The 25,701-nt window shown below is 33.7% G+C and overlaps 2 protein-coding genes across 2 annotated transcripts; one reads left to right on the forward strand and one right to left on the reverse strand.

Annotated features, from left to right (window-relative positions):
* Positions 1-7,663: 7,663 nt before the first annotated feature.
* Positions 7,664-14,929, reverse strand: LOC116138734 (protein cornichon homolog 1). The gene is made up of 4 exons (XM_031424421.1): positions 14,803-14,929; positions 12,714-12,895; positions 9,655-9,777; positions 7,664-8,056 (listed from the first exon to the last, which is right to left on the reverse strand). The coding sequence occupies exons 2-4, from the start codon at positions 12,860-12,862 to the stop codon at positions 7,996-7,998; spliced, it is 333 nt and encodes a 110-aa protein (XP_031280281.1). The 5' UTR covers positions 12,863-12,895; positions 14,803-14,929; the 3' UTR covers positions 7,664-7,995.
* A 2,696-nt stretch (positions 14,930-17,625) lies between these two features.
* Positions 17,626-25,152, forward strand: LOC116138694 (UDP-N-acetylmuramoylalanine--D-glutamate ligase-like). The gene is made up of 14 exons (XM_031424380.1): positions 17,626-17,757; positions 17,854-17,958; positions 18,048-18,191; positions 18,565-18,681; positions 19,186-19,296; positions 19,381-19,443; positions 19,572-19,698; positions 20,128-20,204; positions 20,719-20,869; positions 23,261-23,326; positions 24,003-24,130; positions 24,261-24,335; positions 24,523-24,643; positions 24,754-25,152. Exons 1-14 carry the CDS (start codon positions 17,626-17,628, stop codon positions 24,852-24,854), a joined length of 1,518 nt encoding a protein of 505 aa, XP_031280240.1. The 3' UTR covers positions 24,855-25,152.
* Positions 25,153-25,701: the final 549 nt, after the last annotated feature.

Here is a 25,701-nt window from a genome sequence, read left to right on the forward strand (position 1 = left end):
TTGATTTTTAGCAGGCAATGAATGATGTTAGAGCTGTAGATGAAAAAGATCATCAATGGATGATTGATAATGATGTGACTAGCTGATCAAGGCATGCATTTGACCTTGAATCTAAGTCTAATCATGTTACAAATAACATATGTGAAGTTTTTAATAGCTGGTTAGGAGATAATAGAGAATTACCCATATTAAGCTTGTTAGAACTCCATACGAGGAGGATTATGAAAAGGATGCAAACTAGGGCAAAATGTGGGACTGATTGGGTCATTACTGTACCTCTTGTGATACATAAGAAAATCAATAGTTTATTTGAGCCTGCTAGGAGTGTTAATGTTACCTGGCAAGGAAGTAAGGAGTTTGGAGTCAAGGATAACAATATTCTTCCCAGTAGATGTCACGTCTTAAATATACAATCTCAAGCTTGTGACTGTAGAATGTGGCAGCTCTCTGGAGTCCCTTGTGTGTATGGAGTGAGTTGTTTACTTTCTAGAAGAATCACAAATATGGAAAAGTATATAGACTCTTCATTGACCATAATTTCATACATGAAGACTTATGTCGATTACATTCACCCCATACCTGACCCACTTAGTTGGCCTGAGGTTGGGAGTCGCAAGTTGTATCCACCTATCAAACATAGCAAGATTGAAAGACCTAAAAAGGCTAGAAACAAAGATGCTGATGAAGAACCAAGGCTGACAAAAGCTACAACATTGAGGTGTGGGTTCTGTAAAACTTTATGACATAATTAGAGGAGTTGCCAACAAAATCCTCTCAACAACAAAAAGCAAAAGGTAATTTAAAGCTTTTTTTTTTTTTTAATTCTAATTATTACATTCAACTTTTCTGTTTTGGACTCTCATATGCTATTATGTATGTGTGTTTGCCTTTTTTAGAGAGGACAAACTTCATCACCACAAGCAAGTCAAACAAATGAAAGTTCAAGTCAAGTGTTTGGCAACAATCAAGGGTAGCAGGTTAGTATTACATTTGTGCTTCAATTTCTTGTTAAATGGTTTCTTTTACAATTTTAGGGCTCTAAAACATGGTTTGTGATTATTATAGGTAGTGGAGCTGTTGGTCCATATAATTTACTCACATGGGAGTTGCAACAATCTAGTGGATATAGAAATGTGGAGGGTTTTATGGTGAATGTGGTGCAGCAATTTTTGGGTGAATTTGGTGCAATGGTTTTTGGTGAATGTGGTGCAGCAACTTATAGAAATGTGCAGCAATAGATAGAAATGTGTAGGTTTTTTTTTTATGTGTAGATATGATACAATTCAACTATGCAGACAGATAAAAATGGTTTTTTAGGTTGTTTTTGTAAAATTTTTGTCATTGTTGCAAAGGGTTTTTTGATGTAATCTACATTATTACTGGCCTGTTTATGGCTTAAAATATTTGTATGGAGTACTTAATTATAGAGTATTATTTTTTAATGTGATGTTATTATTGAGTATACCATATGAGTTCCTAGGTGTTGCAACTTTTTTATGATGATGATTTTTGCAAAATTTAGACAATATGTGTTTGGGTGTGTCTAGGATGTGTATACGGAGGTTGGGTGTGTCCAGGATGTGTTGGTGGAGGTTGTATTGGGTGTGTACAGGATGTGTTTGTGGAGATTGTATTGGGTGTGTCCAAGATTTGTTTGCAGAGGTTGTATGGGATGTGTTTATGGAGATTTAGGATCACAGGATATGTCCAAGCATGGAGAAGAAGAAGTCCAAGCATGGCAATATGTAATGTTGAAATTTTTTAAAAATTACCATTATACAGTACCCTTATACATTCAATTAAAAAATGTTCAACTAATAAAACAAACTTTCAAAAAGATAGGGACATTATGGTATTTTCACATAATTTAGTTATTTTTAATACAAGGTCATTATGGGTACATAAAAATAAATATGGGGGCATTCTTAGTTTTTCACATGTTCATTCAATTTTTTATTATCAAATAATGAAAAGTCTAAGGGTCAAGGGCAATTTGGTAATGAGACCCTCTACACCTGTGTCAGAGGGCAAAAGTCAATGACACTGTTAATTTAAGGGTTCAGATTTGCAATTAATGAAACCACGAGTGGGAACTTGCATATTAGCCAAACCTAGGGTGGGTAAAAGTCTTTTACTCTATTATTATTTATCATGTGTTTTGGTTTTGGATGGATGGTTGAGTAAAGCTTCCAAACTTTGCTTTGGGTGGGCGGGCCCTTTCGATATTAATAAATTCAAAAACACTAGGTTTATAAACCAATTTCATAACCTTTTTTTTACAATCCTAACGTGACAACAGAATTGACACTACCACATCAGTTGAAGATTTTGACTAAACATGAATGGTCATTCCTTAGAGACGAATGATCGTTCCTTGTGGATGAACAATCTTTTATTCATAAAGAATGGTTGTTGCATTCATAAGGAACAACCATTCATTATGAAGGAACGATCGCCCATCCCTAAGAAACGATCGGTTATACTTTTGATGTGGTGGGAGTTAACGTGATAGTTGCCAACTCAACTGTCACATTAGAATTGTAAAAAAAGGTTATGAGATTCAGTTGTGCACGTAATATTACTGTAATAAATTATTTAGGTAGCTGAATGAAGTGTTTGATTCATTGCAACCCTAACATCTTAACTATGTTTAGCCAAGTCTAATCCAACAAATCAATAAATAATGGCTTTGATTTGTTTAAAAATAAATAATATTTGGTATGATGGACCCACTCACTAATAAAACTTAATAAGCATCATCATATTATTGATACGATATGTCCACCACCTACCTATCATCCCAGGATTTTAAACCCTTCATTTAGGCTTTCCCCATTTTTTTTTAACTCTTTTCTATTATCAGTTTAACATTCAATGATCACATTTGGGATTACAATTCTTATCTATGTTCTTCTAAAAAAAATTAATATTCAATTACAATCTCTAAATTTGTCTCACCATTTTAACTCTTTTGTAAAAGGTTATTATTATTAGTTTCATCTATTCATCAATATAACTTTAAAAATAATTTTCAACTTTTTTTGTGTCATCCAATCCATCTCATATATATATATATATATAAAATAATAATAAATAAATCAAAATATCACATCCTATAAATATAGCTTTAACCCATTAAGTAACGTTAATGTAAAAAATAAAACTACCATGATTAACCCATTTTAATTTTATTTTACATTTTTATTAAGTTAAACGTATATTTTATTTTTTATATAAAATTCTGTTATCTTTAGCTATTTGTTACATTATATATATATATATATTGGATATTAAAATTTGCAGTCTTTTTAAAGTAAGGAACTCGTAAATAATAATAGCTCTCCTCTAGTCTAGAGAATTTGTGTCAGATAAAAATTATTGAGACTTTTCTTATTATTGATCAAAATTATTTGGGACCTTAATGTTCCACCATTAGATCAGACGTACTACAGATTTCTTGATGAGATTTAAAGTGAGAATTGGGGTATTAAAAACTGAATTTGAATGGAAAAGAAATGATTATTAGGTGAAAAAGGGTTGTCCGTTTGGTAATAAGTGTTTTGATTAAGTATAAATAAAGCAAGCCTCGCCTGGATGGGCCTGTTTAGCCCAATACATTTAAAATCTGGTAAAGGTTTATTTATTAATTTTAGCAATTAAATTATGAGCAATGAAGAGAAGAAGATAAAGAGGAACAAGAAAGCAGAAGTTTGCAGAGAGATTGTCTTCACAAATTCGATCGAATTTAAATGACGAATAGCCACTTTTGGTATTTATCTCAAAACTGTTTGAGGAAAGAATGGTGCTACTTGTGGCAGTGTAATTATTATTGTACCAAATTTATTTGCATATTGGATTTTACCCAACCCTACAAAAAACATAATTTTCAATTATCATGTACGGGTGCTTGAGAACACCACTGTCATGTCTAACCTATTTAAATTAATAAGAATCCATCAAATGAAAAATAAAAGTTTTGTTTTGATTAAATTAGTAATTTTAAAATACCATTCCAATTATATTTTATTAAATTTTCAGATCCATTTATCTTGCTTATGTCATAACTATTCTTCCGTTATAATTTTATCATTTAGACTTTTTTCTTTTTTTAATCACCGAGGGTGTTCAAACTAGCTTGCGCATACCTCAACTAATCATTCGGGGCCTTGGAACTATTAACCAAATAAGAGCCCTAGTGGTCATTCCTATTAAGGTCTAGGAGGACTCAAACTTAGAAGCTTATAGAATTTCATTTTGCTCTTTTACCATCAAACCACCCATGGGTGGTTTAATCATTTAGACTTAGATGATTATTGTACATTTTGTCCAAATCACATTACTTTATTTATTTATTTTTTGAATCTTGGAAATTGCTTGATTTCTTAAGCGAATAAACTTTTTGTTTTGCCCTTTATATAATAATATTCTAAAGTTTTTAAATTTAATTTTTAAAAAAAAAAAAAGATTGCGTAAATTGATATAATAGATGTGGAAAGGACCACCAAAATCCATAGACTCATAGGTATTAAATCCCCCATGATCAAGAAGAGAATGTCCGCTTCAGTGGGCCTGGACCCGCGTGCCTTCCACGTGAACAGAAGCCATTGGTGAATATTTCCTTTCAGTCCAAAAACTTTTATATTTTTCACTTATGATGAGCTTTCTGCATCAATGAAAAGACCCAAACTTTATACGCCGTTACTGTAGGGACCGACGTCTGTTTCAGTTCCAACTGGGCCCAATTTTTTTCAGCACTCCGTAAGGGCCCACTCGATACGTCCTTTTCAGGTTTCTACCGATCTTTTATATCCTTTTCCCCACCAACCATATTACACAATAATAATATTTGTATTAGTTTTAATCTTTTATATTAAACAAAAACTTATCTAAAAAATTAATTGAAACCCATAATTTCATTTTTAAAATATAAAATAACATATATTATTGTTCATTGATCCATGGAAGAATTCATATAAATTAGAGATAATTATATTTTATTTTAAAAATTGTAGTTGAATAAATAACTTTACTTGAAAAACCCCATCTTTTGATAAACTTTTAAACAAATTATTTGCATATATTTTGTCACAAATCTTGAGAAAAGAAGAAATAAATATACGATGAAAATAATTCCAAAGTAAAGGTGTGTTGACGGTGATTGGGTGATGCCAATAACTAAATATTAGTGGACAGGATTTGTGAACTTTAATGGTGAGTGGGACACCACTAATGGTTTGAGAAACAATTCATTTGATTAGATCCATATCACCGAATCAACAATGTAACAAATTGATAGTTTCGTGGCAAAATTCATATGGGGTATCACATCAAAGACAAATTTTCATGTATTTAGCTAAAAATAATTAATAATATGTATTATTCATATGCTTTTAGATATCTTCTCTAGTTGACACTTACATAATTAAAGATTATTATTTTTCACTTTCAATATATATATATATATATATATATATTATCATTGAAGATGTTTAGACTAATTTGTATATACCTTAACTAATAATCCGAAATCTTAAAACTGTTGATCAGGTAAAAATTTTAGTAGTAATCCTTATTAGTATTTGAGAGTACTCAAATTCAGGAGTTCGTAAAACCTCTTTTTACCTTTTTATCATCAGTTTGCCCATAATAGCTAACTTATCAAATATTCAAAGGTACGGGGAGATTCAAATTTAACTTCTTAATATATATATATATATATATTATGTGAACAAGAAGTAGAAAATATATCTACAAATTTTCTCAAACTCATTTATTTAATTGCTTTGGATGGTAGTATGAAATAACAAACAAAGAAGTAATAAATAAAATAAAAGAAGCATCTTGATTGTTGATTGAAAATGTGGAAAAAGAGAGTGCAGTTTTGAGAAGGTGGAAGCAGAGAACAGAGAGCAGAAGAAAGCCCGTAACGCAACACGGGACGGGAATGTGACGAAACTGAAGAACAAGTTTCCCAAACAGCAAAAGACAGCAAAAATTAGTGGGCTCCATTAGTTATTCTTCACTTTCTCATACTGTCCTTTGAAAATTAATAATCAAGGTGGCTGGTATATCCAACGGTCAGATATTGTCTACTACAATAGGCCCACTTGAAAATGATTCATCTAATATAAGACCCACTTGCTGTAGCCCAAACCAGGACTTTGATTATAGTGGGTCCACTTGAGGGGGGGAAAAACGAAGACAACTTACAGTCAAGTCCAGGACCCGAAAATGACCCAACAGCTCACGGATCAATTGAAGTCGGTTCCACACATCAAGTGGTTAGAATTCAGCTATCAGAGTAGGGACCCCACTCAAAAAATGAATGGTGGGTTCCATGGTGTTTTTAAAATGGGCCAAACTATCAATTATTGGTACAGTTTGATTCTGCAAAGAAAGGCAGGTTGTTGTCAAGCTGCCTACACTATGTCGGGTATAGGACATTTTAGCAAAGATAAAGTGGGCCAATTTTAACAGGCCTGTGTCATTTTCAGGCCCGAAGTATTAATACCAGTACCAGTACCACACAACAAGTTCCTCCCTAGAAAGCAAGTTTGATCATTTACCACTGGATCAAATTGTACCAACCATATTTATACTTCAAAAAGTTTACAAGATCTTTAACCTTACACAATTTCTCGGGCTTGGCCCATTTCCAAAAATAAGATATAGAATCAAGACCATAACAGTAATCTCGGCCCCAAATCCAAATATTTGGAGAGAAAGGTTTTCTTTCTGTGGGCAGATACATAATAGTATTCAATATTGTATCAGAGCATTGATGCTATAAGAAGCTTTGAGAACAAATGAAAGTTGACAAAGCAAAACTTGTCTGAAGATTTCAAACTATCGCTAATAATTGGATTATCAGCTGTTTACATCAATGATATTGATACTGGAGACGTGTGTGCAGAACAAATTACGTACACAAGTTATATTCAGAGCTCAAATGATGTAAAATGTGAAGGCAGTTTGAACTGCTTCAAAGTATTGCCAATTCATAAAATGTTGGAGCATTAGGCGGCCAAAAGGATCAGTCACAGAAAGAAAACTAAACTATGACAAGATTTAATCATAATATTCATCTTTTTAACTTACATCTTTTAAAATAGAAGGATCTACTAATAGCATAAAACATGTATTATGAAGAATGGAACAAAAACAATGCCAACTTTGCCAATGAAGTCTTAATTCCCTAATTCATCTGAACAATCCGTAAAAGATATAAAGAAGGGAAAGGTGGGTTTGTAAATAATCCATTTAGTCCACTCTTCCCTTTCAAAGAAAGAAAAAACGCAAAAGGACATCACAAGAAACAGATTTATATTTTCAACCGTCCACAGTTCTCCTAGAAACACACAATTTAAATATGTATTACTGTAAAAGCAGAAGCATAATGTATTAATGTAAATGCAGAAGCATAATGTATTAGTGTGAAAGCCAAAGCATAATCAAGGATAGACTAATTTAATTTCAAATTTTGAACATCAAATTTATAATAAATAAAACCCCCAGCTCAACGGTGATTATACATATGCATTGTCAATTATTGCCAATGTATAATCTGAGTACAAATGAACTAGAAAGAGCAAAAAAAGAAATCAATCTGGCATAAGGAAGAGTGAAAGAAAGAAAGCTATTCATTAAAATGAGTTCCAAAAAAAGAAAAAAGGTTGGCCATGAATCCATTGAAACATCAATCAAATGTGGCATCCACTCAAATTACTCTCGAAGAGAGATAGATGTTCTCACATTTTCAATAACTCAAATCTCAGTATACATGCATTTCTCCAATTAAAGAATAAATAGGAACACTTTGGATATCGACACATACGAAGGGTAGCCAACCTGACAACAGTTTGGTAAAACTCATTTCAACCACTACAATCTAACTCATCTATTTCTGTGAGCCAAGGTTTCATCTTTTACATGGATTAGAACTATATAATGGAGACTTGTGAGGTGTGGTTACCATACTGCTCGAGTAGTGGAGAGTTAATATATATGAAGGTCATCATCCATGCCAGACACAGCTTCAAAAGTTGCAATCGCAAGGCTGCAAATTACAAGTTATCATTAGCAAGACAGAAAGAGAGAGAGAGCAAAGAGGACCTCATGAAGGGAGGTAAAGAAATTAACTAGCAGGCATCAGTATTTCTTAATTCTAAAGATCAATGACAACAACAACACAACAACAAAAAAAAAAAAAAAAAAAAAAAAAAAGGGCTAAAATGAATACAAAAGTAATTAGTTTTGATGGGGTTTATGACAAATCATGGAATAATTCAGAAATAAATGTGACATAAAGCAGGGCCAAATGGTACCTTTGTTCCTTAACCCTCCAGCACCCAAAATAAGGAAATAAAAGAAACATTATTGTACCTTTTCTCCCTATGTTGCAGATAAATACAAGAACAAAACTAATTACAAAATAGTAGCTTCCTAATCTAAATGATTTTACAAATTTGTAGATTCTACTTTCTTAATGTATCTCATATCCTAAAAGATTAAGCCCCTAAGATATTTCAGAAATCACATGGAAGTTTACCATAATGCACAGGATCCTTCCAGCTTTCTAAATCTTGGAATTGCCCATTCAATTTAGCCAATGATTTCTAACATGCAAACCCTTGTGATTTCATCAAAACCACTTGGTAAAATATTGCAATCCTCACATTTAAACTTCATTATAATTCCTTCCCATAAGTACTTTCTTGGTGTCTAGACATGAAAACACAAGATCAACATGTGTCAGTATCATCGCTTCATATGGGATAAATGCCAACACAGATTATTGTTAAGCAAGCTCAGCCCCAAAAGCTTAAACTTGTAGAAAGGCATCCAATAACAATTTAACTCTGAACCACTTTCTAGCATGAAAGGCAAATTTGTTTGACAGACTTGCCACATGGATGCAAACACGCATAAACACATGGATTCAAACAAACACAAACACAAAAATGGATCTAACCACAAGCCCATTTTATGATGGGTAATAATTTAAATATTAATGAAATGGGGATTGGAACACAAGACTTAGTCAAGCAAGCTTCAACCATGTTGAGAAACTGTTAATCTGAAAAGTTTAAAGGTTATATTAAAGTGATGACTCTAACAGTGATATCAATTATTCTTAAGGTTTTTCACGAGTATTTCATAACCATAACAATATCAACCCAATAATTATCAGATTTCAGAAACCAAGTGCCTCATTAAATTCAAATGTTTCAAGAGCAATATAAGGAAATTATGTATAATATTAAGGTTACTGTCAAATTTTGGAAAATCCACAGCCAAGTAAAATAGTTTAAGAAATGCAAGTAACATTAAGAATGAAAATAAACAGAAAAGTAACTCATGCATGTTACATTTAAAAAAAAAAAAAAGTTGTAAGTGCCTTGTATGAGCAAATGTTGCACTGGGTTACATACATTTAATAAACCAAAACAACAATCTCTAGTATTCTAAAAAGGAGCGTATGTCTCCAAACTCCGAATGGTTGACCAAAATTTTGCCAATAGCAATAATTCTACACCCAAACCACAGGTAAAACGTTAATTAGAAAAAAAATGACACAAGTTAAATACACAGAGAAAAAGAAAGTGTATCTAAACAAGCAATAATGTTATTTACGTATTAAGTAAAAAAACATACTTGAACACAACTAGGACAAAGAAAACCACGTAGAAACCAAGCTTGAAAAATCGAAGCTTCTTCTCGAACTTAAGATTTCTGAAAACTTCAGTTACATCAATCAGATGCTGCCGCTTCATATACCTGAGACATTCAATTTGTATAGCTATAAAAAGAACCGTAACCTCTCAAGAATCCATGGGCAATTAAAATAAACAGACACAAGAACTATCTGCCTAAGCATAACCATGTCTACAAAGGTTGAGAAACTTACTAATGTTATGATGTCAAGCAGAAACTAACAAGTGATTAATTCTCATTCGTCAAAAATTGATTCATCACATGTTTATTATGGAACCACAGCATATTTTTCCATTCATTTATGACAATATTATTACTTGTATAATCCTTTTTAATTTTTATGCTATTAACCAATTAATTCAAAATTAAATATTTTTGGCAATAGAAGCAAACTTGATCAGGCACGCCCTCTTCCAAATAAGCGTGATACCAAATAATTCAATCAGTGCATTTGTCAATGAATCATGTAGAGCAGATTTGTGACAACAGGCAATTAGTATCACATAGGTAATTGTTAGACAGAATTATACATGACCTAGATTGCAACTTCACCAAAGTTGAAGAGTATCATCAACTTAAGGAACATGTAATATGGTTTACCAAAAGAACATAAGGTAGCCAAACAGATGCTCCATGGAAACCCTGCTATATTGCCATTTGGACATGTCCAAATAATGACTACCAAGGAACAAGGGACATTGTGTTTTTTCATTTCTTAATTCTGTTATTGGGAAAACATTTGCCTTGAACAAAAGCTAAACTCCAAGATGAAAAGAATGATGGGCGAAAAGAGGGGGCATTTATTCATGCATCAGAAGCTTCATTATTCAGAAAATTAATTACAGGATTGACATAGCGATTCTGATCAGAAACACATAGGGGAAACAGGCCAGTTAAAATAACATAAGTCCTTGATTTCCAGTTACACTATGGAAATTGAATGGTGATACAAAGAGAATAGAGATAGTCATAAATGGTCACTTTCATCTAAACAACAATGATAACTTCTTTCAGTTAATCAAATTTATTTCATGTATTTTCTCAGAGAAAACAGATGTTGGGAGTTTTGGTCAAAACTCTTAACCCATCAAGTTCTTAGTGCTTACAAAACATATATTGATAAAAGTTAAATCAATGGCATCATATCTCATAATTCAGCATTTTGGTGTCTGGCATCTAGCAAGCATGCTCCTTAAACCAAAACTGGTAATACCAACTATCAGATCTTGACCAAGGGAGAATATTCCAACAAATTAATCTTGGTTGTTGAAGAGGAAAGATCGATGCAGATGAATACTGAGAACGATAACAGTTTTATAATGAGGGAAAGAAACACTTTATGACTGTAGTCCTTTATATACTAAAGGGACAAAATACTTACAAAAGCGCATGATAGCCAGCAAGGGGAACTGTAACGAGAAATATGAGCCAGTGCCCTGTCACAAGAAGAAGAACGCAGAATACTCCGTGCAGAAGAAACTCTTTTAAAACCCAGAAATTGATGCGAGCTGATGCTTCAAAAGGATTCATATGGTCACCCTCCAAGTCCACTAGGCACAAAAGCTACAAAGATCATGCACAATTTCAGATAAATTTGACAAGAGACCTGAAGAGTGAAATTTAGCATCATACATACTGAGCATGACCTCACTATAATCCCCATCATCTCCCCCTCATGTGTGTGGTTGTATGGAGTATTAGTGTATGTAATCATGTGTTTATGGGTATGGTGCTAATATATGATGATACAAGTGTAAAATAAATGAAATAAAAAGAAACTCGACATTTAGGCTATGGAAGTAGATCACTAAGTTTCTCTAATATTTGTAGGACTTAATGTTGCAGGTAAAAACTAGAATTGTCCATTTATATGTTAATGTACCTCATATACGTAAAGATAAAAGAAGGATGAGTGTAATCACTGAATTGTTTGACAAGACATCGGTGATTGATCATATGAAAAGCCATGTTGGCCATGTTATCTTATTAAAAGTCATCAGCTAGGTAGTTCAACGAAAAGTCATTGGTTGTATCAAACAACTTGGCTAGTGATCATTCATCAAGTAGATGACCGAGTCATCTGATTCAACCTAATTTGGCCCAAAAAAACACATCATGGGCTACACATTAAGTCATCGGGCAGGTCTGAGCCTACCCTGAGCATTATGATTGAGTAGACATAAGGTTATCTGTTTCCTAATTAAGCCCCCCAAATTGGCTTGGGCCTTACTGGCTGACTCAAGTGAGGAGTGAACTTCTACTTCAACTAGAATGTCACCTCATCTCTCACTAGTGTCTAATATAAAATATTCATACTACACGTTAAACCAAAAAAATAAAATAAGCAATGAAATCTTTGCTCAATGTATATTAAAACTTCAAAAACCAACTTATTTGAGTCTATATATACAACTTGAAAGATAATGNCATCAGAAGCTTCATTATTCAGAAAATTAATTACGGGATTGACATAGCGATTCTGATCAGAAACACCTAGGGGACACAGGCAAGTTAAAATAACATAAGTCCTTGATTTCCAGTTACACTATGGAAATTGAATGGTGATACAGAGAGAATAGAGATAGTCATAAATGGTCACTTTCACCTAAACAACAATGATAACTTCTTTGAGTTAATCAAATTTATTTCATGTATTTTCTCAGAGAAAACAGATGTTGGGAGTTTTGGTCAAAACTCTTAACCCATCAAGTTCTTAGTGCTTACAAAACATATATTGATAAAAGTTAAATCAATGGCATCATATCTCATAATTCAGCATTTTGGTGTCTGGCATCTAGCAAGCATGCTCCTTAAACCAAAACTGGTAATACCAACTATCAGATCTTGACCAAGGGAGAATATTCCAACAAATTAATCTTGGTTGTTGAAGAGGAAAGATCGATGCAGATGAATACTGAGAACGATAACAGTTTTATAATGAGGGAAAGAAACACTTTATGACTGTAGTCCTTTATATACTAAAGGGACAAAATACTTACAAAAGCGCATGATAGCCAGCAAGGGGAACTGTAACGAGAAATATGAGCCAGTGCCCTGTCACAAGAAGAAGAACGCAGAATACTCCGTGCAGAAGAAACTCTTTTAAAACCCAGAAATTGATGCGAGCTGATGCTTCAAAAGGATTCATATGGTCACCCTCCAAGTCCACTAGGCACAAAAGCTACAAAGATCATGCACAATTTCAGATAAATTTGACAAGAGACCTGAAGAGTGAAATTTAGCATCATACATACTGAGCATGACCTCACTATAATCCCCATCATCTCCCCCTCATGTGTGTGGTTGTATGGAGTATTAGTGTATGTAATCATGTGTTTATGGGTATGGTGCTAATATATGATGATACAAGTGTAAAATAAATGAAATAAAAAGAAACTCGACATTTAGGCTATGGAAGTAGATCACTAAGTTTCTCTAATATTTGTAGGACTTAATGTTGCAGGTAAAAACTAGAATTGTCCATTTATATGTTAATGTACCTCATATACGTAAAGATAAAAGAAGGATGAGTGTAATCACTGAATTGTTTGACAAGACATCGGTGATTGATCATATGAAAAGCCATGTTGGCCATGTTATCTTATTAAAAGTCATCAGCTAGGTAGTTCAACGAAAAGTCATTGGTTGTATCAAACAACTTGGCTAGTGATCATTCATCAAGTAGATGACCGAGTCATCTGATTCAACCTAATTTGGCCCAAAAAAACACATCATGGGCTACACATTAAGTCATCGGGCAGGTCTGAGCCTACCCTGAGCATTATGATTGAGTAGACATAAGGTTATCTGTTTCCTAATTAAGCCCCCCAAATTGGCTTGGGCCTTACTGGCTGACTCAAGTGAGGAGTGAACTTCTACTTCAACTAGAATCTCACCTCATCTCTCACTAGTGTCTAATATAAAATATTCATACTACATGTTAAACCAAAAAAATAAAATAAGCAATGAAATCTTTGCTTAATGTATACTAAAACTTCAAAAACCAACTTATTTGAGTCTATATATACAACTTGAAAGATAATGTTTTTTTTCCCCCTCTTTTCTAAAATAATTTTGCAATATCATTAAGTTAAGTTGAATTCTTCATCAAAGAGAGAAAAAAAAAAAAAAAAAAAAAGCCATGGCATTAGAGTACCTCAAATATCTATTAAACAAGTTTCCCCTATTTTTTTCTCAGTTTAAAAGCAACAAAACAGGTAAAATGAAACTAATAAATTATCAACATCAATAAAAACAAGTTAATTCAGTCCCTTATTCTTTTGTGTATTCTAACAATCAATATTAGACTACAAATCCTTGTTTTCCTTCATTTGAGAAGCCAAAAAGTACAGTTGGGTTTAATTAAAAACAGAAATTGGCCAAGAAAATGCAGTAGCAGTATTTGGAGAGATTGTCGTGACAGAACCAAAAAACCAGAGTCCAAACTTTTTAAGTTTGGACTAGTTTTCTTTGGTTTCCTTCATTTTCTCGTTAACCAAACAACACAATTAGCCATAAGAGTTTTGATTATACAAAGAATACAATCAGGATGTAACATTAAGTTTTAGAGAGATTATATTCTGGAAAAACTTAAAAAACGCCGTATCTAAACTTGGAATCTCAATTATCTTTCATTTTCCTCACTTTTCTCAGCAACCAGACAGTAGCATAAGACTTCAGATCAACAAAATAGTAAGCATTATAGTTTAGATTAACAAAACGGTAAGAATAAACGATGAGATAATAGTATTTCAGCTGCTTCATTGATATGGAAACTGAAAAAAGGAAAAAATCGGCGTTGAAACTTCAGGTCTATGTTTTCCTTCCTTTTTATAATTTTCTCGGCAACCAAACAAAACCTCTAGATTCAGATATCTTAAAAAAAAATTAATAATAAACTAAACGTAACTAAAAGATTTAGTTAGATCCTTCTTAGAAAAGTAAACACAAACAACTTCACAACGCTATTTTCCCGTCCACGGCTCAGTTTTCTCGGCAGCCAACATTACAGTATCGATGTCCAAACGGATTTAGATTTAAAAAGAAAAAAAAAAAAAAAAAAGCACTTTGAAATTCAAATAATAATACCTGATAGAAACTGAAACGATGAAGGCCAGGTTCATCGCAAACATGAGAAGCCAAAAGAGAAGACTCCAGGCTACGGCATGATGTGAGTGCAAAATCATGCAATGCGGTGGCTGCCTGCGAGTTATTAGTAAAGTTTGTAAAGCTCAATGAGTGAGAAAAAACTGCAGTGTTGGAGTGCAGTGATGGAGAGAAATAAAGGATTTTCAAGTGTAGATTTCATAGACTGGGCGGCTTTAAGGAGTTGAGATTGATTTTGAATGATGCCTCCTCTATATTTGATTGAGAGTCCATGTCTCAAAGGTATAAAAATAAAATTCTTCTATGGAAAATAATCTCAGAGATGATTCAAGACTTCTATAAAGTAACTTTAGATTGTTCTACAATTACAAGATATTTTACCGTGATAACTTATTTGGTATAATATATCATATAACAGTAATCAAAACACTAGGGACACCGAAAAATTTGCCATGTGTAACGCGCGTCTGAATTTTTTTATAATTTTTTCTAGTGAACGGTCGTCCATCAAATTTAGACGGCTGTTCACTTACATGGACGCCTGTAATATTATATGGATGGATGTCCATATACAAACAAGGGACGTGCGTCCCTATTTATGCGCCCGTCCATAAATAAAATACAATAAAAAAATTTGTAAAACATTATGGAGGCCGTTCATAGTTGTGGACGGTTGTCTCTTATTTTGAACGGGCGTCCGTATTCCAAACTTAATTTGTTTTAAAAATAAAATAAAAAAATTAGGACGCGGGCGCCCCTAAATTTGGACGGGCGCCATACTTTAAAACAAAAAAAAAAAAAATCTAAATACCTTTCTTCTTCGTCTCTTCTTCTTCGTCTCATTCACCGTTGTTTTTTTCATATTTGTGATTTCTTGAAGACGAAATCACACAACTGTGATTTGTGTTGGAAGCTTTTGCTACAAAACTGTGACCGTATTGCCATGTGTGCGGTATGTTTCAGTTTTTTTGTTTCTCACCATAGACAAAATTTGTGTGAGAGAGAATACCCTTCTTAAAGATCATCATAACTGGATTTGAGAACACCAAGTATGTTGGTCCATGTTCTTGTTTGGAACCTTATGTCATGCAACTGAAACTAAAAGTAGGCGAAGAATTTTATCTGTATTCCTTCAAACGTGTAGAAAAAACAATAAGGCAATGAAACATTAGTTTGACATGGATTTGAAAGAGGAGGATGGTACTGGATGCAATAATCTTAACCCATTTTGTATCATTCTTATCTTTTTTTACCATCTGCATTTAGAATTTAGAAATTTCATGATGATTTCTTGGATCTTAGACTACTTCAGCATTTCGCTCTGATTCTGATGGTGTTTCTCCAGTTTGAAGGGGAAAATGTAGATGGTATGTCGTTTTTGTCTGGATGATGCGGATGACATGCATCTGCTCTTAGACAATGCGTACTACATGTCATTCATGTCACTCACATATACAGTTCAGAAACCATACAAACAATCTCTGGGGTCGGAACTTAAGTTCTGCCTATTACTTGTCATGATCTGTGAACTTGATGGAGCTTATCCTTCCAGTTATGATGATCTTTAAGAAGGGTATTCTCTCTCACACAAATTTTGTCTATGGTGAGAAACAAAAAACTGGAAACATATCGCACCATGGCAATTAACCGTCACAGTTTTGTAGCAGAAGCTTCCAAACACAAATCACAGTTGTGTGATTTCGTCTTCAAGAAATCACACAAATATGAAAAAAACACGGTGAATGAAGACGAAGAAGAAGAGCGAAGAAGAAAGGTATTTAGAAATTTTTTTTTTTTTTTTTTTTTAAGTATGGACGGGCGTCCATAACTTATGGACGTCCGTCTAAATTTAAGGGACGCCCGTCCATAATTTATGAATGGGTGTCCAAATTTTTTATTTTATTTTTTAAAACAAATTAAGCTTGGACAGGCGTCCAAATTTTTTATTTTATTTTTTAAAACAAATTAAGTTTGGACGGGCGTCCCGTATTTGCGGACGCCCGTCCAAAATTAAGGGACGACCGTCCACAACCTATGAACGGCCGTCCATAATGTTTTATAATTTTTTTTATTGTATTTTATTTATGGACGGGCGTCCTTTAAATAAGGACGCTCGTCCCTTGTATATAGACACCCGTCCATATAATATGGACGGGCGTCCATGTGAGTGAACGGCTGTCCAAATTTGATGGACGACCGTTCACTAGAAAAAAATTGTAAAAAAATTCAGACGCGCGTTACACGTACGCCGGTACAGAATTTCGGTGCAAATTTTTCAGTGTCCCTAGTGTTATTGAACAGTAATAACACATTAATTTTTAGTTTATGTGATATTATTGTCAAATACCTTATGATAAATAATAAGTTAAATGGACATTTATATCCCAGAGTGTTACTTAACCAAACATCTTCCTTCTACTCTCACCAAAATTACATCCTCTTTTTTTCTTAATAATTTTGTTAATTTGGAAATATTTTTATCAAACAAATAATTATTTGAAATAAAAAATATTTTAATAATTTAGAAGAGTTAGAGTTAGGGTTTATGATTAATAATTAAAGTAAAAATTAGAAAAATATAAAATATAAATAAAGTATGACTATATTTAGAAATTGTTATGTCATTTTTAATAATTTTATTAAAAATAAAATTGTCGAAACAAAAAAAAAAAAAAATTTAAGAAATAAGAGATATTGGTCATTTGATGGTCTAAAAATAACAAAGTTCAATACGTCGGCCCATAGGCCAATCCAAACAAATGCTTAAAATTGAAACTTAGAATTTGATGATTCCCCACAGAGACCATGAAGCTGAAATCTTTCTATTACAAGTACGAACCTGCAACACTCCATTTTATTCACTCAGGCAAGAAGACGAAACTCAGAACCTTCCCATCTTGCACTCTCAAACAGGACCTTCAAGGCCAATCTGTTGCGGTACTAGTCTATTTCTCAGCACTTCTTTACCTATTTCCTCACCATTTTTTTTCATCAATTCTGGGAAGCGATTGAAATGTTACATTCAAATTTCAGGTTATTGGTTTGGGAAAATCCGGGAGAGCTGCGGCAAAGCTTGCTCTTGCACGAGGTGCTTCAGTCTTAGCAATTGACCAGAACCAGAATCTGCGTCCTTTAGAGGTATAACTATATACAATATTAACGTTTTCTAAATGTTTTTATAGGTTCTCTATTTATTTATTTACGGTTAAATTTTTCATTTCTTGCAGAAAGATCCTCTTTTTGAGAGGCATAGTGGTGTAAGAACAATCCTTGGACAGTTTGATGAAGAGTTATTTAAAGATGCTCACGTTGTGGTTGTTTCTCCTGGAGTTCCCCTTGAAAACTATGGCCTTTCCTGCTTGTTGCAGTCAGTAAGTATATGGATTTGCTGGAAAATTGTTTGTTAATATCTCCTGCTTGTTATTCTTATACACATAACACAATGACTTAGTTTGAGTGAATTGAAACTGGATTTCATATAAAGCTGTAATTTAAACAATGCATGATAAGCATACCATGTAAGATTACTCGACCAGGCTAAAGCATTGAATTAGTATTATAACATCGTGTAATGTAAAGCAACTGGCTTCTTGCTTTTTAGTTTTTATTTATATTCCTATAACTTCAATTAGTTTACTTGCGACTCCACTTAATTACAAGTTTCAAGCTTGCCTGAGATATTTTATTATTTTTTTAAGTTATAAATTGGAATAGTTTATGATTTAATTTGCTGTCAAAATGCAGGGGAAACGGGTAATGTCTGAGTTGGATTTTGCGGCGGAAGTCATTTCAAGAAGCATCAAGATCTTAGCAGTAACAGGAACTAATGGAAAATCAACTGTTGTCACCTTTGCTGGGCAGGTTTCTTAATTTTTTTTTTTTACAGTATTATATTATTCTTATTCATAGTAACTTTGGTGAGTTAATTGTATTTTATTGTTATTTATAGTAACAGAAAGTGAAACATGTTTAGGCACTTTTATTCAATTTGGCATTTTGGAGGTTTGACATATTCCTGTTTCAAAATTCATATAAGACTGTGAAGTAAACTAAGGCTTCATATCTATATTACATCTTTATTTTTCTCACAGAATTTATCAAAAGACCTTTTGACCTCTTATGGAAAAAAATGTCCTTTGCCATCTCCCAATAGAAGTTTAGAATGTTAAAGAATTTGCTAAAGCATGTGTTTATTTGGTCCAAAGTAGAAATTCCTCCATCTAAAACTATATTGTAGTTTTGAGTCATTTATTATAATTGCTAGTATAACTTTCAGTTATTTACCGATTCTAAACTATTCCCTTTTTGATATGACTTTGCAATGTTCTTTCAGAAATTTATGTTTTCTGAATTGTTTGGATGCAGATGCTTAATTATCTTGGCATTGAGGCATTTGTAGGGGGCAACCTTGGAAAACCACTTTCCGAGGCTGCTTTGCAATGCTTCACATTGCCTTCTTCAAAACCCAAGTTTCAGGTGGGTTGTATTTTCTGGTTGTAATTTCTCATCCCATTTAACAGTGTACAATTTGGAACAAAATTGCATCAAAATGTTTCCCAGGTTGCAGTGGTGGAGGTTAGCAGTTATCAAATAGAAATTCCCAACAAGTATTTCTGCCCTTCAGTGAGTAGGCTTGAAAGAATTGTCTAAAATTGCCCATGTGTCTCTGTTTGTTTTTATGTATGGATACACAGAGATACATTATATGCATTTATATTTTCCACCTGATGAAATTGTGGGAAACTATGCAGGTTACTGTGATATTAAACCTAACCCCTGATCATCTAGAAAGGCACAAGACAATGAGGAATTATGCACTGACTAAGTGCCGTTTACTTTCTCACATGGCAAACACCAAGCTGGGACTTCTTCCTTTGGGTAAGTTTTAATTATTTCTCAAGTAAATAATTGGGCTCTGCAGAATACTAATTTTGAATCTGCTAGAACCATTCATAAGTTTTATTTAACTTTTATTGAACTGCAACAAATAGAGCCCTAAGTCTAGCGGGTAAGGTGGCATGCTGTGAAAACATAATGATCTAGTTTGGTTTTAGATATTAGTTAAATTTTCGATGGTCTGAACTCTAAAATCAATATATAGTATATATACACACTCAGGGTCCTTGCCAAGCTCATCTGATTGATAACTTATGCATAGAAATGAGCTAAACCTCTTTATAGGGAAATCAATTTGACTTTTGAGGATCAGTATCACTTATTATTCTCACCTTGCATATTTGTTGGAGTTTACTTGTTTGCAGATTGGAGTTGTGTGTGTTTTGACAACTGAGCATATTTTTCCATCAGGAAACCAGCACTTGAATGAAGCAATTAAGGGACATGAATTTAATGTTGCTTGGATAGGAGCCTTTCCTGGTGTGAAAGTAAGAAACAATTATCTCACTATCTTTGTTAAAAAAGTTTCTGACTTTATGTATGGGTCCTCTTTTAGTGCCATATGTCTTGCACAAATGTTTTTAAAATATATGCAAGGCCAGAGTACATAATGTTCCTACCTCGGATAAGTATTGGGCAAAAAATAAGTACGATTAATTGATTTTGGACTGTTTGATGCCACTAAAGGCTTGAACTAAAGACCTGCATTGAACCCATGCTCACCTGTTTATCATGTTGGCAGTTTATTTTGGAGTAAGAAATAAACTGAAGTTTATGGGAAGGCCCAAAAATTAATTGGATCAAAATCCTTGGTGCAGAAATATTAGCAAAAGAATTCTGAAGTGTGGCATATGTTGTTAGTGTTTACAATTATAATGGTTGTGAAATTGATGTTTGAGATCTAGATGCAATTGCCCTTTGTTATGCATTTGCTTTCGAGCTTTTTTTTTTTTTCTTGAATATCACATATGATATTGATGCTAGTTAAATATTTTGGAAAAGATTGATATGGAGGCAAAGACTGCCAGCTTTGAGGTTCCTGAGATTGGCATTCAGTCACAGCTACAGTTGAGTACAATGAAGGCTATGGGGATACACAATTATCATAATGCTGCAGTAGCTGCATTATCAATTCTTGGACTGGATATTGGAGTTGATGCTGAAGNTTATTTTTTTAAGTTATAAATTGGAATAGTTTATGATTTAATTTGCTGTCAAAATGCAGGGGAAACGGGTAATGTCTGAGTTGGATTTTGCAGCGGAAGTCATTTCAAGAAGCATCAAGATCTTAGCAGTAACAGGAACTAATGGAAAATCAACTGTTGTCACCTTTGCTGGGCAGGTTTCTTAATTTTTTTTTTTTTTTTTTTTCAAAGTATTATATTATTCTTATTCATAGTAACTTTGGTGAGTTAATTGTATTTTATTGTTATTTATGGTAACAGAAAGTGAAACATGTTTAGGCACTTTTATTCAATTTGGCATTTTGGATGTTTGACATATTCCTGTTTCAAAATTCATATAAGACTGTGAAGTAAACTAAGGCTTCATATCTATATTACATCTTTATTTTTCTCACAGAATTTATCAAAAGACCTTTTGACCTCTTATGGAAAAAAATGTCCTTTGCCATTTCCCAATAGAAGTTTAGAATGTTAAAGAATTTGCTAAAGCATGTGTTTATTTGGTCCAAACGACTCCAAAGTAGAAATTCCTCCATCTAAAACTATATTGTAGTTTTGAGTCATTTATTATAATTGCGAGTATAACTTTCAGTTATTTACCAATTCTAAACTATTCCCTTTTTGATATGACTTTGCAATGTTCTTTCAGAAATTTATGTTTTCTGAATTGTTTGGATGCAGATGCTTAATTATCTTGGCATTGACACATTTGTAGGGGGCAACCTTGGAAAACCACTTTCCGAGGCTGCTTTGCAATGCTTCACATTGCCTTCTTCAAAACCCAAGTTTCAGGTGGGTTGTATTTTCTGGTTGTAATTTCTCATCCCATTTAACAGTGTACAATTTGGAACAAAATTGCATCAAAATGTTTCCCAGGTTGCAGTGGTGGAGGTTAGCAGTTATCAAATAGAAATTCCCAACAAGTATTTCTGCCCTTCAGTGAGTAGGCTTGAAAGAATTGTCTAAAATTGCCCATGTGTCTCTGTTTGTTTTTATGTATGGATACACAGAGATACATTATATGCATTTATATTTTCCACCTGATGAAATTGTGGGAAACTATGCAGGTTACTGTGATATTAAACCTAACCCCTGATCATCTAGAAAGGCACAAGACAATGAGGAATTATGCACTGACTAAGTGCCGTTTACTTTCTCACATGGCAAACACCAAGCTGGGACTTCTTCCTTTGGGTAAGTTTTAATTATTTCTCAAGTAAATAATTGGGCTCTGCAGAATACTAATTTTGAATCTGCTAGAACCATTCATAAGTTTTATTTAACTTTTATTGAACTGCAACAAATAGAGCCCTAAGTCTAGCGGGTAAGGTGGCATGCTGTGAAAACATAATGATCTAGTTTGGTTTTAGATATTAGTTAAATTTTCGATGGTCTGAACTCTAAAATCAATATATAGTATATATACACACTCAGGGTCCTTGCCAAGCTCATCTGATTGATAACTTATGCATAGAAATGAGCTAAACCTCTTTATAGGGAAATCAATTTGACTTTTGAGGATCAGTATCACTTATTATTCTCACCTTGCATATTTGTTGGAGTTTACTTGTTTGCAGATTGGAGTTGTGTGTGTTTTGACAACTGAGCATATTTTTCCATCAGGAAACCAGCACTTGAATGAAGCAATTAAGGGACATGAATTTAATGTTGCTTGGATAGGAGCCTTTCCTGGTGTGAAAGTAAGAAACAATTATCTCACTATCTTTGTTAAAAAAGTTTCTGACTTTATGTATGGGTCCTCTTTTAGTGCCATATGTCTTGCACAAATGTTTTTAAAATATATGCAAGGCCAGAGTACATAATGTTCCTACCTCGGATAAGTATTGGGCAAAAAATAAGTACGATTAATTGATTTTGGACTGTTTGATGCCACTAAAGGCTTGAACTAAAGACCTGCATTGAACCCATGCTCACCTGTTTATCATGTTGGCAGTTTATTTTGGAGTAAGAAATAAACTGAAGTTTATGGGAAGGCCCAAAAATTAATTGGATCAAAATCCTTGGTGCAGAAATATTAGCAAAAGAATTCTGAAGTGTGGCATATGTTGTTAGTGTTTACAATTATAATGGTTGTGAAATTGATGTTTGAGATCTAGATGCAATTGCCCTTTGTTATGCATTTGCTTTCGAGCTTTTTTTTTTTTCTTGAATATCACATATGATATTGATGCTAGTTATTTTGGAAAAGATTGATATGGAGGCAAAGACTGCCAGCTTTGAGGTTCCTGCGATTGGCATTGAGTCACAGCTACAGTTGAGTACAATGAAGGCTATGGGGATACACAATTATCATAATGCTGCAGTAGCTGCATTATCAATTCTTGGACTGGATATTGGAGTTGATGCTGAAGCCCTGAATTCTACAATTGAAATATTAAGGGCACCACCTCATCGGATGCAAATTGGTAAAGATTGTTTCAGATAGAATCTTATTCCATTTCAAATTTTTGAAGGAATTTCAATCTGTTCCTCTTTCTTCTTCAGATGGAAATGCATTACTTGAAATAGGGTTTTGTATGTAAGAAGGGAGTAATTTCCAGTTGTCGTTGGTATTTAACCCGGGCTTTAGTTTATTGATCATATAAACTCACAATTGAAATCTATTTTCAGAAATTAAGAAAATCCTATATGTATATGATGTGGCTTATCTGATGCCCTAAGAGAAATGGCTACCATATTACTCAAAATATTACTCCAATCAGTAATGAACGTTCCATCTGTTCCATTCATGATGCCTGGCTCTTGTATAAGCAATAAGAGACACATAATTATTTCTTCATTCTTCTTAAAGATTAGTAAGCAGATGCAAAAATTTGAAAAGGGAGCATATCTGTATATTGGCATATAAAAAAGCTTACAGTCAGTTGCATAATCTAATGGCATCAAGTGATATTGTTTAATTAGATGGAAGATTCTGCCAATTTTGGGCTTGAACATATATGGCAAGCATTGCAAAAGTTTGATTTGTCTGTCTTAGGTATGTCATTAATTGGACATACCTATTGGTTCTTGACATATATTTCTATTGTTAACCCCCATATCAAGTAGTCTTATTTTTGACAAGTTAAGCATTATACACAGTGCACAAGGATATCTGTGGAGTGACATGGATAGATGACAGCAAGGCAACAAATGTCGAAGCGGCATATGTAGGACTTATGGGTCTGAGGAGACAGAAGTGTGTGGTTCTACTTGGTGGCCTTGCGAAGGTTAGATTTATGCATATCACGTGGATGCATTATTTGATTTCTCCTTCATTGCTTACAATTTCATTTCTACGGCATTGTGTTTCTTTAAGAGTACTGTGAACTCTTTCTGAGTTGCTCTATTCATTTGCAGGTCTTAAATGGACAAGACTCCAATGGTTTTGAACAATTAGTTGAACCACTGAATAACCATAGATGTGTAATCACGGTATGTGATCTGTTATTTCTTGATGTGTACCGATATAATTATTACAGATCCTTGAAGATTCAAAATGCCGAGTCAATTTCCAACTAAAAAGTTTTTACTCTCTCTTTTTTTTTTTTTTTTTATTTATTCTTGGGTGTAGCTAAGTTACATGATAGACTGATTATATATGTCCTCAAATGTCCCTAAGTTTGGATCTTCAGGACTGATGATTCACAAGACATTGGTTGATAATGGTCTTAGCATCCCCTGTATTGGAGCTGCAAATCTGAAGGATGCCATCAGCCATGCTAGGAAGATGGCAAAACATGGTTTGTTGTTTTGATACCGCAGCTGAAAATTAGTCAATTTGTATTTTGATGTTGCAATTACCTTTCTGGGAAAGTCACTATAAGTATTCTCAGTATCTCTCATTATGCAGGTGATGCTATTGTACTGAGTCCAGGCTGTGCAAGTTTTGATGAATTCAAGAATTTTGAGCACAGAGGAATGGTTTTTCAGGAGCTGGCCTTCCCATCATGATGTTGGGCTCCCGCTATGCTGCAACACGAAAAGTTGGGCAATGGCTTGGGCTCGCATGTGAGGGTCTGATGATGGCCTATGGCCCGATAATTGCCGAGCAAGGGCCAAGCCCATGTTCCTCCCAAAACCCCCTGTGGGTTTGTACTTTGGACGGGTTTCGTCTTCTGAATCCTTTGTGTTTTGATTTTGAGTCGTGTAATTGACCTCTTCCTTCCTCGTCCTCTTTGAAAGCTGATGTATTTAGCTCAAGGTCTTGCTCGTTGAGACTAGTGATGGCAATGGGCCGGGTCGGGACCGAGTACCCCTTGGCTCAGACCCAAGCCCAACCTCATGACAAAGGCCCAAGCTCGGTCTAGGCCCGTCACGGGTATGACAGGTAAAGTCGCCCGACCCGAAGGGCTTTTTGTAACTCCAGGCCCGGCCCAAGCCCGCCAATTTTTATAATGTGAATTTTTAAATATTAATAAATTTCAATATTTTTTAATATTTTTAATTCTAGAAACAATTTTTAAATATTAATTTATTTTTTAATACTCTCCAAATATATAAATAATTTTTCACAAATTGCATCCATTCATCCATATAGGGTTTGGGAAAAATGAGTATATAAATGTAGGATAATCTTGTAATTAAATATATATTATAAGAGTAATTTAGTATAATTAATACTAAAATTGTCGTGTCGGTTGGGCCTGAAGACATACCTAGGCCCGGCTCGTACCCGAGGTCGGGCCTTAAAATCAAGCCCAAGCCTGCGAATATCGAGTAAAGCTCAACCTTTTCGGGCCGGATACTCAGAAATATCAGATCCATTATCATCTCTAGTTAAGACCCAGTTGTTAAATGA

This window comes from Pistacia vera, unplaced genomic scaffold (assembly GCF_008641045.1).
Source record: "Pistacia vera cultivar Batoury unplaced genomic scaffold, PisVer_v2 Contig343, whole genome shotgun sequence".
Taxonomy (NCBI): Eukaryota; Viridiplantae; Streptophyta; class Magnoliopsida; order Sapindales; family Anacardiaceae; genus Pistacia; species Pistacia vera.

Coding starts and splice junctions, on each gene's coding strand:
- LOC116138734 (XM_031424421.1), bottom strand. CDS start 12,862: ATGAATCCTTTTGAAGCATCAGCTCGCATCAATTTCTGGGTTTTAAAA. Junction 9,778..12,713: donor GCTGGCTATCATGCGCTTTT/GTAAGTATTTTG, acceptor TGAATGTCTCAG/GTATATGAAGCGGCAGCATC. Junction 8,057..9,654: donor TTTGTCCTAGTTGTGTTCAA/GTATGTTTTTTT, acceptor TGTAATTTGCAG/CCTTGCGATTGCAACTTTTG.
- LOC116138694 (XM_031424380.1), top strand. CDS start 17,626: ATGAAGCTGAAATCTTTCTATTACAAGTACGAACCTGCAACACTCCAT. Junction 17,758..17,853: donor TTCAAGGCCAATCTGTTGCG/GTACTAGTCTAT, acceptor TTCAAATTTCAG/GTTATTGGTTTGGGAAAATC. Junction 19,297..19,380: donor CTTCAAAACCCAAGTTTCAG/GTGGGTTGTATT, acceptor AATGTTTCCCAG/GTTGCAGTGGTGGAGGTTAG.